Below are 13,265 nucleotides of genomic sequence, written 5' to 3' on the forward strand. Positions count from 1 at the left end.
ACATCAAATCAAATTTATAAAATTCAAAAGGGAGCTTACGTCAATAGATATTAACCATTCATCAAAATCTCATGAAAATTGGTGTTTGTAAGAGTTTATGAGCTGTTGTACGAAGTGTTGACAATGGAGAGATATACAACAGTACATAGACCATAATACATCCCATCTTAGAAAGATTTGTATAGAAAGGACATAAAATCAGCAAAAAAATTTTTAAAATTGTCTTTATATCATCAAAATTTCCCATTTAAAATCTATAGATTTTTCTTATATACTATATAGTATAGATACATTAGTTTCTGTTTCTAGTGCTATGATTAGTATGAACTATTCATATGGTAACCAACTTTGTTTTTGGTGTATATATTCATAGATTTTTATTCCATATTTACTTAAGGGAATTAACATTGGAGAAAAACAAATACATCCTGTCAATACCATCTAATGAAGGTGATATATTGATCCATTATCTATTAGCTTGATAATATAAAACACCTCTTAGTATATGATTTATTTATAATTTTGATTTATATTGTAACAATTGTCAATTTCATTTAATTAAAACTCACTGAAGCTTGAACAAACATATTAGTTAATTAAAATTATTTCGGCTGATTCTCTTTTACTTGACATAATAATAGAATTAATTGGGTTTCTAAGATACCATGGGACAGACAGTGTCACATAAAACACAGAAAATGATTAACTTTGGTTTCCTGCCCTTGATTTCTAGGAGTATGCCAAATATTTGCCAAAATGCCAATCAACAAATAATCATTAATTTCCAAAAAGAAAAATAAATTCAATTTTGATCAGCATAAATCAATTATTGAGGGTTTCTTCTTATCAGTCATCAATCAATCAAATTCTTCTATAATACATGTATTATATATAGCTAAGGATTTTTGTTCGAAAACTCAAAATGAAATATCAAAAATTAAACATAATCATTCACTTAATTATAAAACTGATAAATGTGTCAACAACAACCTGACTGAAGAGCAGAACTTTTACCAATTATATAAATGTAGGTTTTATTAATATATAACAACAGCCACAATACATATACCTATAGTTATTACATTTGTTTTAAAAGCACACCTCATTTCTCTTAATTTTGTTACTGGCATGGTTTCAAGGTAATTTATTTTACATGCCCAGATAACCTGTAAATTCAATTTACATTTTATACAATTGTCAGTTAAATTATTCACATGTATGTTTGTCGATGATTGTTTATTTGTAAACCTAAAACAAACAGTGTATAATAGCTTTATAGCTGCAGTTAACAATGCAATGTATTTTGTTTAAAGAGTTGGTCCAAAACAAATAAGTTCCAGTAATGTACTTCTTGTTAAATCCATGGATACTAGTAGTTATTATCATTAGAATTGAGAATGGAAATAGGAAATTCTTCAAAGAGGTAACAACTCAACCAAAGAGCAGAAAACAGCCCATGAAAACCTATGGTTATTCAACATAGTCAGAAAATCCTACACCTAGAAGCAGGCTTCAGCTGGCCTGAATATCTGATTTTCTATATTCAGAAATATTTGAATACCACTCCACAATTCTTCATTACAATTTGTCACAAATATTTCCCTGGTTCTATACCTGAATAATTAGGCCAAGGGTCTTTTCTTCTGTATCACTATACCTTTAACTAGCAACATAAATGTAAATATCCAGCTGAATCATTCCTACCTTTATATTATTTATTTGACACTCAGCAGTTAGGTCCCCATCTTTGGCAGCTACCATCAACCCAGTACATTTATGTAGAATCAAATCAAATGGTCCCTGTTCTGTTAAAGGCTGGTCTATATCAAACTACAGTAAATGTAAGATAATAATATTTAGTTTTGTGTAAAATGTACACAATTAAACTGGTAGCAGCTTATTAATAATTAAAGCTGAAATGATAGGTTTTTTTCTTCATCCAAACCATAAAGAAAGACTTTGAATCATGTTATCTTTTGTAATAATTAAAGCAAAGACATTAATTTACAAGATAGATGAGATGAAGAATGTGCATGAAATTTTCCGCACTAATGATTGTTCCAGATTCACTGAGAGAATATTTCTTTTTAAATAAAAGTCATGTCATTAAAGGACATTAACCCAGTGGGTCTATCAACCCTTTTCTTTAATCTATTTTCTTGCAGATTTTGTCTTTCAGTTTCTATTTCTATTTCAATTTATGTATTTATAATAGGTTTCAAAATTACTGAGAAAAAAATTCTAAAAACGTCATTTAAGGAAAGTAACTTCCCTAATACACGTAGGTTCATCACATTCAGTTCACCCATCTACTAAAATCTTTTTTGTTGCTCATTTCAGCTATATACAGTCTCTCCAACCATTTTAATTCTCAAGATAACCAAACATAATGATATAACATACAAAAAACCTGGGTAAAAATGTTGATCAAAGGGTATTAACTCATAAAGGAGTTGATTATCAATTTACTGCAGAGCCCTGTGTCTCTATGGTTAAAATAGTAGCCTTCTCAATAAACTTTTGAGTTCACAAGCCTGAAACTCAGTTTTTTTAAAATACTAGTTGGATTCTGTTGGCTTGTAGAGAAGAATTTTACAAGCCAATGCAGTAGGACTTGTGGTTAAATGGGACCAAAACAGTCATAGTTATCATCATCTTTAATATCTAACTACCCATAAGAGGTTCCAAGACATAGATGAAGGCTTTAAAAACAGAAAATGTGCCCTCTTTATACAGGGATAGAGTTGAATACAAGTTTTATTTTTTCGTTGAATGTAGGGGGTATTGAAATACCATATAAATAGTAATCTTCGTCGTACGGTGACTATTCTATATTACATAATATAAAGGTCTGAACAAGAAAAAAGTTCATTTTGAAAAATATTGATACTGATATATGTTTGTTGTGGCATATAAATGATATGTATCATTCAAACTTATTGTTCTATTTTGTAATAGAATATGAATAACAATATCTTATCAGTGAGGAAATATGTGTATTCATTTTTGTATTGTCTTTTGTATACACCATTTGAATCATTCCTAGGTCATGTATGTTTGAATGTTCACCAATAAACTACAATGTATGTACAAGGACAAATTTTATCAGAGGAGCATAAAAAGCAGACATGCTACATGTACGTCCTGTACTGTTAGAGGCACATTCAATTTACATACTCTTGTACTGGAGTTAACTAGTTTGTTCTGGTGTGTTTTTATATCAACTGAATAACAACTTCTTTGTATCCATAATAAATTTTATTTGTCATATGACCAAGTAAATGTATACTACTGATCTATGACTAAAGATCAAAACCTATCTACTACAACCTACTTATGATCGGAAAAAAATCAATAAATATATTTATAAATTCCAATTAGTGTCATTTATTACCTATGTATTATGTATACTAATTAGAGCACCTCATAAAAGATGATTAAATCAAGTTATCGAATAATCTTAATAGGAACTTGTTATCTGTCTTATTTATAGATAAATATATTAAAATGCTATCATCATTCAACTTTAAAAATAGAAATAGGTCATCACCTTTTAAACCTTGAATTTGCAAGAAAGTGTAGATATATATATATACGAACTGTTGCCAAAATAAGATGATTGTCTGGCCTTGATCTTCACTCAACAACAAAACACTCTATATAGATACTGACTTAAATTATGCACCTCTGATTGTTACTGTAGTACTTCATAAAGCATTTAAATATGATGTATTACACTATCTGACTAAATTATGTTCTCTGACAAGCTGGGTGGAGGCATCTGACATTATCTTAAAAAAGAACAAATGATCAGAGAATAGGACTAGCTCATGTCTGTACAATGGTTATAGTGTATTAATTACTAGTAATATCTTGTACATGTATTATCTTCAATTAAATTAGTCACAAGATTGAAAAATAACCTATAAAGTACAAAATGTCATGCTTTATAGGTGACTCATATTTGGTTGTCTTACTTACGATAGCAAAAAATATGTACATTATTCAATTGTATGACAAGTCATAAGTGAGCCTCACCTTAAATTGCAACCCCTGATCCAGAAATGTTTGTATCTAGGAGTTCAATTTAAATCATGACATATTTTGGCTTAAAAAACATTTTCAATCCTAATAGGTGGCCAAGGTTATCCTAATATTTTAGGACCATAAAAGTAACAAAATAATGTTTGACAATATCTCCAAAACTTTTGGGCCTGTTATATACCCATATGAAAACATTGGTTTTCTGCAGCATTCAGGCTTTTATCTGTTTAAGAACCTATATAAAGTTGAAATATTTGCCACATTTTGGCATAATTGAACTTTATCTATTCCTATTCAAATTTCCACAATTACATTATGACTAAGTCTATAATTGTGAGATTTCTCATAAGGATCATTGGAAACCTATGTGGTAAGCCTCCATGCATGATCTTATTTAAAAGAAGGGTCAACTGCAATTCCAATATACATGTAGATATGACAGAGCTAAAGGTCAGATAATGAGTACAACACAATGTATATGTTATATATAAAAATAAGAATGTGTTGTATGATTGCCAATGAAACAGCTTTCCACAAGAGACCAAATGATACATAAATTAACAACTATGGGTCATTGTATGGCCTTCAACAATGAATAAAACCCATATGTCAGCTATATCAGCTATGTCAAGGGAGTTGATAATATTACACAAAAATCTATCACATAGTTCCATCAAATTTAATATGACAAGTTATATCTCTCTAGTCAACATGGTCAATGATGTGCAAATAATACAAAACAAACATGAATAAAAAATAATTGTATGCATTTAAGGAGTGTGCATAAACAAGTAATACATGTACAAAAAAAATGTAAGAACCCACAATGATAGACAACTATGTTAGAATAAATGTTTTATTGAGATATTTGTCAAATATCAAGGAACAGTGCTAGCACACAACTTTATCTGAATAAATGAGCAGTCAGTTTTTCCCCAAAAGTGGTACATGGCCTGTGAAATTAATAACACTTTTAATTCTATATCCACTATGATGATGATGATGAAAATGTCCTCATGAGAGTATACATAATGAGAGGTTATATACATGTATAAGTCTACACAAAAATGGCAATCCTATAAACGATAAAGAATATTTTTTACTTACTTTTACAAGATCTATACCAGCATTTCTGAAAAAAAAATAAAAAATATATATATTCAATGACACAACCTCAATTCTTTTAATTTATATGGGGTAATTTGGACCTATAAATGTACATGTGCAATGTAAGTAATACACTTAATTCAACTTATCATAGATACACAATAATATTTGAGAAAGAAAAAATTCTTTTGTCCATAATTAAATTATTCTATTTTCTGATGTCAAGATATTGACAGAACTTATTAATTGTTGGGTTTTGGGTTTTTTCTTTGGTGTTTTAACACCACTTTTAAGCACCACAGTTTGTCTATTTTGTGGTGGCCAGTTTTTATTGGTGGAGGAAGACTGAGTGCCTGGAGAAAACCATGACATGGATAGGAAAACTGACAATCCCAGTCAATTTAGATTGGAGTTGAGTACACCTGCAAGAGCTGTTGGAACTCACAACCTCAGTGTTGACTGGCTAGTGATTATAGTAGTAGCTGCTAGACCACTCGGGCACCAAGGCCTTTTTAACTTTTTAAATGTATTAAACAATTACATTGTACATGCATTTGACCTAATGTTCTTATTTCAGCTAAAGGCAATGTTGTTTGGGCATTAAGTAATCAAAAATATGTTTTAAGCAAAAGAATTTGTTCAGTAATTTTAGAGGGGATTATTTTGAGCAGAAATACATGACTTAGACCATGTTACCACTAGTAAAAAATATCATTCTTTCCTGAGATTGACCTAACAAAGATAGATCTTTTGTCTTATGTCAACTGGAAGATCTATATCCAATCTCATATACAAAGATCACCTCCAGAGGAGGATTTTAAAAGATTGATTTTTCTTCAAGTGTTAACACTTAATTCAATCGTCATATCCTTCTAAAATTGAAAGTGTTATATATAGATATGAAAATAATTCTGTGCATGGTCGCTCATAATATCCTTATAAATATCTGTATCCTGGAGTTTTATCCTATGGACAAAATGGAAGGATAAGTCAAGTAAATAAAGCCATATTCCAACATTTTTCAATCATCGTTTTAAAGGGGCATTAGATGTCAAATTCCAGAGGCCGATTTAAGGGGGGCAGGGGGCCCGAACCCCCCCACCCTTTTACAGGAAAATTTTTTTTGGTTATATAGTGAAGCGTGACGGAATCGGCCCCCCTTAGGCAGTCAGTGGGCCACCTCTTATGAAGATTTCTAGATCAGCCACTGAATTCATGTTCACTAATTTGACTTAAAATTCTTATATTAGAGTTATAACATAATAAAATGTGTATCCAAGTAATTAAAGCTCTAAAATAGACAATTTACAAAGCATGGGCTCAATAATATGTAATTTAGTCTAGACACCAAGGCCACCTAATTATTTTACCCTTGAGGTGACCATGGACGACTGCTGACGGTCAAATAACTATACATGTAAATATGGTTATAAATGGATACATTGTAGCGAACTCTGCAACTGGACTTTACTAGGTCTGTTTGATTTCACATTATTATAGTTTAACAAATATAAGTTAATTTTTTTTTAACCTTTATGAAAATGAGTTATTATGGATCAAATAAGTCAATCAAATGGTTAACCCTTATTTCAATTTCAGTGTTGACATTCTTTTCCTTTAAATACAATGTAACTGAACATAGGTGAACAGCTTAATTTATGCATAACCAAACTCTAGCTAAGAGGTTATATTGAAGGTCCAATGAAAAAGGATTCAATGATGTCAAACTATTCACTTGTAAGTGAATAAATCATCAGTAATGCTTCTTAGCTTATTTTGACAGAATTGAACCAAATTGGCTGCTAAAAAGCAAATTATTATTTCACTTTTTACCTTCTTTTAATAAAGATTAAACAAAAAAATCATTTTTAAATATTTCTTATATCTCTTAATAACATATATATAAGTAAATATATATAAATAATTGTTTTAATTCGACCAAAAAGATACATTGTGTATTTTGTATATTTCTTTAGAATGTTATGTTATAATGTTAGACCCTAAAGAGTTACTTAATAGACAGAGCTTTTGTAGGGGATTTCAATATTCACTCAGAAGGCATGGCAGATTGCCCCAGTTCAATATAATCAACTCTTATCACAAACTGAAGTTACCAGAATAATTTGTTTCCAATGTTTTAAATATAACTGTATCATGGCAGTTTTGAAATCAATTTATTTTGTTTATAACATGCATGTATAACAATATTTAGAGATTTAAGAACTGTTTAAAGGGATACATGTACTTTAAAATATATTTAAACCATGTTTACGCTTGGTGAAACACTGGTTTCCTCATAGAAAATTTAATCTCTAATCTTATTATGTTGTCATCATTTCCATTCAAATGAGAGAAAAAAATACCTGGTAAATCAGGTTGAAAAACATATAATCATCTTCTTAAAAAATATAACACCTTTAGATCATTTTATAAACAGATTTGTCTACATCACAAAAATCACATAAATGTAAAGTTAGTCACTATGAAAGAGTTCAGAAAAGAATAACATTCAACCCAAATTTTGAACCCAAACTTGAAATATTTCTGTGGGATTTTAATTAGACCTTTCATTTCTCTTTAAATTATCCAATATCCTACATCATGTACATGTACAATACATATCTTTATTCTCACAAACCAAATTACAAAGGTATAGAGATAACATGTTTAATATCTTTATTAACTTAGTTATTTCTTTGGTGAAGTAAGAAATTCACTTTAAAAAATCTTATACTTCCACTATAAAATTACATGCGTTTTTTTCTCTCTCAAAATCTATATAAGTTAGACCATACACTTTTAAATATTTCACATTTTATCTATAAGACACAGTAGAGTGGTTTGATCCAAATACATTTAACAAATAAACTGTGTAAACAAACTACATTATGTAAATAACTTGGTATTATAAATCATGACATTTACAGTAACATTGATAGATTCATCAAATATACTGTGTGTACTAGTACTCTCATAATGAAATTATTGCTAAAATATTTCTATGAATATCAAAAACAAATGAAAAAAGGAGATTTGGTAAAAAAAAAAAATGCATGTAAATTTTCTAACTTTCTAACTACACATTTAAATAGAACTAAAATTTCATAAACAAAAACAACAAAGGGAAATAACTTTTTGGTAAGATTCAAATAATGAATCAAAATAAAGTATCCTGAGTTATATCTATATAGAGCACACAATTAATGAATTAACATATTTAATACAAAAAACGTGCAGTTTTGAGGGCATCTTCTTATTTATGTTTATTAGACAGCCAACATCATTGACATAAGCCAACACAGTTGAAGGCATCCATGCTCTGCAAAATTCTAGACAGTAACCCTTGTAACATCCTGTACATAGTATTAATTGTATATAAAAATTTATTTATAGAGAACATGAATGTTTTGAATATAAATAGCCCAAGAAAAACTTTCTGTGCAGTCCACACGGAACATGTTTTTGTGGGAGCTAATACATTTAATTATTGAATTTGATTCCTTACCTGGAAGAGGAAGACCTAAGTCAAATATTAAATGCCACCCAAAAATTTTATATGAACCAACTGTATTTGACGTGAATCAAATAAATGGCCTGCTTTCATCCAATTTGTATTTCTACATTGCATGTTTAAGAATTATTCTGCCTATTCCAAATTTCTAGAGGGGTACATTGTACATGTACTTAGCTGCAGTCTTTTTCAATGTTCATATATCAATGTGCTTACATGTCCCTGCCTCCATTTTTCCAGTCATTGAAGCATACTGTATAAATGTATGTGGTTTAAGAGAAGTTGTAAGACAGGACAGAGAAGACATGTGAAAATAAAATAGGCCCCTTCACAGTAAGTTTGACCATAATGAATAGGGGCAGATTTTCGTAAAGGAGGTTAAATTCATTAAACGGTCTGACAAATAAGGAAGAACGTCATTAGTACAGAGCAGTTGCTTGGAAATATGCATAGAATTTCCCATTCTTATATACTTTTGCACCTCTTTCAGAACAATCTGTCCCCAATTCAATTTATCTGAAATTATTAACTGTAAAGTGGCCTATTGATATTATACAATATATGTGGAATAAATTTGTTAAAACCAACTCAGAAGCTATTCTCTTATTAATTGAAAAATGATTTACTGATATTTGTGATATGTCCAGTGACAAATATCTAATATCTTGTGCATATACATCTTATCACTATTTGACCATCATTACTCAGGTCGGGACCACTACCTTATATGGAAATGCATAAATTAGCATACTTATGTTCTCGCACATCCTATTGTTTATTTACATGTGACGCAATTTATTTTTACCTAGTTTTTGACCAATCCACTAAATGAGTCACAATGCATGATGGACTACTACGTGTTTACAATCAACCAAGAACACGTGTTATTTACTGAAATACAACACATTTTTTCGTGCAATGCGGGATTCACAATTTCGCTTAGTTTTTCATTTTGTGTATCCTCATTTATAGTTCGTGATATAAAGTATTACTTCCATGTTCAGATTAACGAAGAGTTGTTTCTATGCGAAGAAAAAAGGGTTTGAATTACCCGACATATAGCCATTAACATGTTTGATGATGGCACAGATATTTCATGTATTTGTCCACCAGAAGCAACGAAACAACAGCGGAAGAACACAATTACCCACGAGACAAACTTACTGGTGTAAAGTAAGCCGTCGATAACAGCCAGTGCTGATATTCAAGAGTACAGCAATGTTTGTATAGATAATTAAAGGCAAATGTTGGTTCCTTGAATTCGTAAAAAAGGCGAAGAAGTATTTACATACATGGCAGTGTTAACAAAATCTATAAGTATTTTTGTTGGTCACATTTCAGTATATGGGACTTCCAAACTGTTCCTTTTTTTTTAAGGTAGTGAAGTCAGCAACTGTAGTTTCAGTTTTTTCGCTTTTTAACGGGCTCGGACATTTGCCAAACTGAATAATATCATTACAGCTGATTTCTTAAACCTGCAAAGTAAAACTTTGGTTGGCTTGCTTGCTTTGTTTGTATAGTTGTTTATACAAGCTTTGAAAATAAGATTGACATCTTTAAACAATATATATATATATAGGCATAGTTTAACTTGTATATTTTATATTTTGTACAATATACAAACAAAGCAAGCAAGCTAACCAAAGTTTTGCTCCACATGCATTAGGAAATAAGCTGTAATGATTTATTCCATATGTATGTGCGACAAGGTGGAAAATTTGATATGTTTTGAGAAAATTGCAGCGTTGGATCTATAATAAAAAAGAAGATGTGGTATGATTGCCAATGAGACAGCTGTCCACAAGAGACCAAAATGACACAGAAATTAACATTTATAGATCACCGTACAGCCTTCAACAATGTGCAAAGCCCATACCGCATAGTCAGCTATAAAAGTCCCCGATATGACAATGTAAAACAATTCAAACGAGAAAACTAACGGCCTTAATTATATAAAAAAAAAATGAACGAAAAACAAATATGTTACACATAAAAAAACGACAACCACTGAAATACAGGCTCCTATACAATATATTTTTTTTGATGGAATAGATTTCTTGTCCTTTTACATATTTAATAAGGCCGGGTTTTTTTTTTTTTTTTTTTTTTTTTTTTGGATTGTTTTACAAAAGTAATTTTTGGGTCATTAATAGCTTACTTTTCAGCATTGGACCTATGACTGCTTACTTTACTGAATAATGTCGTTGTTGGAAAGATGTCTCATTTGGCACTCATACCTCATCTTCTTATTTCTATATACAAAGCACGTTTTAGAGAAAAAAATAATAGGTAATATGGCACCCACTATGATCCAGAGACTTTTAATATTGGAGATGTTTTACATATATATGTTAACAGGACAGCAGCCGAACGATAAAAAAACCTCTGAGGTATATTTTGTGATAAAATTAGCAACAAACGGATATTATCGATGGATGAAACTATAAAAAATGTATTGAGCTATATACCGTACCCGCTCAGTGGCGGATCCAGGGGGCGGGGGTTCCGGGGGATGGACCCCCTTTTTTTGGACGATCAGTGCATTTGGATGGGGACATGTAGTTGGAACCCCCTCCCCTTTTGTCCAGGGTTAGCACCCCCCTTTTTAAAATGGCTGGACACGCCCCTGCCGCTTTCATAACACTTCTTTTTAGCATACTGAATATTATGATGTTCTTACTATTAGTTCAGGTCCTGATAAAAAAAAAATACACATTCAGTACAGAAAGAAGTGTTTCAATGAAAGTTTCGTTGTTTTCTAGGCGGAAATGATTTTGCAATCACATTATACAGGTTTAAAAGAGCTCAAATGATTTTCTTAGTGGACAGTGGTCACTTCATTGGATATTTCACTGTGTCATGTCGTGAAATTAATGCAGGTTCAATTCATAACAATGCCCAAAACCGGTTCAACTACTTTTGCAAGGCGAAAAAGAAAGTCGAATCGTGAAGCCAATAAACAATATTTTTTTAATCTGAGCATGCAAATTGAAGATTACGTTATATATTTTACATTAAATATATTTGCAGAATAAAAACTTTGGTAATGAGAGTCCCAGACAATATATTAATTGACTGTTTTCCCACTAATTCCACGTGTTTTAAGTAGTAGTTTACTCGTAGTAGCCCACAATGCATTGTAATTCATTGAGTCGATTGGTCAGTTTTTCAAGGCCATATTGGCCTTGTGTTTTGGAAATTACTATGCAAATATATTCTGACGTCAGAAAATCTAGAGTTCTCGACCTGTTACTGGACATCACACCCTTACACTGCACTCAGGTTCCTGTAAAATTTTGACATCATTAATACAAAAAAATCTAAAGCCACAATGGAAAAGTGATTGTTGTTCGACGTCAATACATGTAGTTCAAGCAGGACAGATTCTCATGTCAGCCGGGAATAGTGATAAGGAGTGTTCAGTTGACCAATTAGTATGTGTATAAAATGCATAATTAAACTGGATGTCCAGTGGCATATATTTCTGACATAATAATTCTGCCAATTTCTGGTTTCGACAAAAGAAACAAAAATCTGCATTTCCAAATAAAAAAATTGTGAAAAGCTATGACCACACTATCAGATTAAAAAAAAACTATCATTCGATTTCATAAATACAGCTCAAATGTCAGTGGCGGATCCAGAACTTTGCCTAAAGGGGGGGGGGGGGGGGGCGCTGACTGACCTAAGGGGGGCCCGCTCCAGTCCTGCTTCAGTGATTCCCTATATAATCAACCAAATTTTTCCCACGAAAGGGGGGCCCGGCCCCCCCCCCCCTTGGATCCGCCTATGAATGTGTATAATTTTATAGTAGATATGCTGAACCTCCATGACCTTATCAGCAGTTTGGCCGACTTTAGTGACTGCATATAATTTACACAAGATTCTATACACATACCTGAATGTTTCTTTGTGATCTTCTAAATTGAGTCTTTTATTTTTCTTTTGACTCATCCAATATCCTACACGTTTCATATTTGTATTAACCGTGTTATTCCTTCCGTTAGCTGAGATGTTTCATTTTTCGTTAACGGAAGTTGTGTTGTTGATCATGTATTGATAGTAAAGTTACGATCTAATGCACGATTGGTAAACCTACCTGGCATTCATGCATAATATAAAACAAAGGTAAGTAAGTTAACAATAACATGTTAATCTTCCCTGGGGCTTTTAGAAACCATAAAGACAAAAAGAAGAGAAAAAAACAACAAATAAAATAAATAAACCAGTTAACACAGGTATCTTAAAAGTAAAAAATAGTTTTAACATTTATTAAACCTTACTGTGTACTGAGACTACTATAACACAGTATTATAGTAGTCTCAGCTGTGTATTTAGTTTAATTTGACGCACCTCATATTTTCAGGATTTGTGCGGAACAATAGAACATCTAGAGTTCTATTTTTTCCAAGTTAAATCAACATCAATAAGCAGTATTTTGATTGTTATGTATATGTGTATGAATAATTTTACCATTTTTTTTTTTTAGAAAAGCCCTTACAAGGTGACGTCGCTTTCCTTTCTTTGCAAAGTCGGATAGATTAAGAAGTCTTATTTGACACAGACGCTGGATTTGCCAGTGCTTTAAGAGATTCATCTACAT

The 13,265-nt window shown here is 31.2% G+C and overlaps 1 protein-coding gene across 2 annotated transcripts in view; it reads right to left on the reverse strand.

Moving 5' to 3' along the window:
• Positions 1-12,728, reverse strand: part of LOC143068237 (inositol-tetrakisphosphate 1-kinase-like) — a 32,526-nt gene extending 19,798 nt beyond the window's left edge. Inside the window, exons 1-3 of one of the 2 annotated variants that reach the window (XM_076242135.1) lie at positions 12,561-12,728; positions 5,152-5,176; positions 1,705-1,830 (exon numbers count right to left, since the gene is read on the reverse strand). In XM_076242135.1, coding sequence (XP_076098250.1) covers positions 1,705-1,830; positions 5,152-5,176; positions 12,561-12,637 — 228 coding nt within the window. In that variant the 5' untranslated portion in view covers positions 12,638-12,728. The remainder of the gene's footprint in view (positions 1-1,704; positions 1,831-5,151; positions 5,177-12,560) is intronic. The other variant, XM_076242134.1, reaches the window with a different exon arrangement.
• Between the last annotated feature and the right edge of the window lie 537 nt (positions 12,729-13,265).

Source organism: Mytilus galloprovincialis, chromosome 3 (assembly GCF_965363235.1).
Source record: "Mytilus galloprovincialis chromosome 3, xbMytGall1.hap1.1, whole genome shotgun sequence".
NCBI classification, from domain to species: domain Eukaryota; kingdom Metazoa; phylum Mollusca; class Bivalvia; order Mytilida; family Mytilidae; genus Mytilus; species Mytilus galloprovincialis.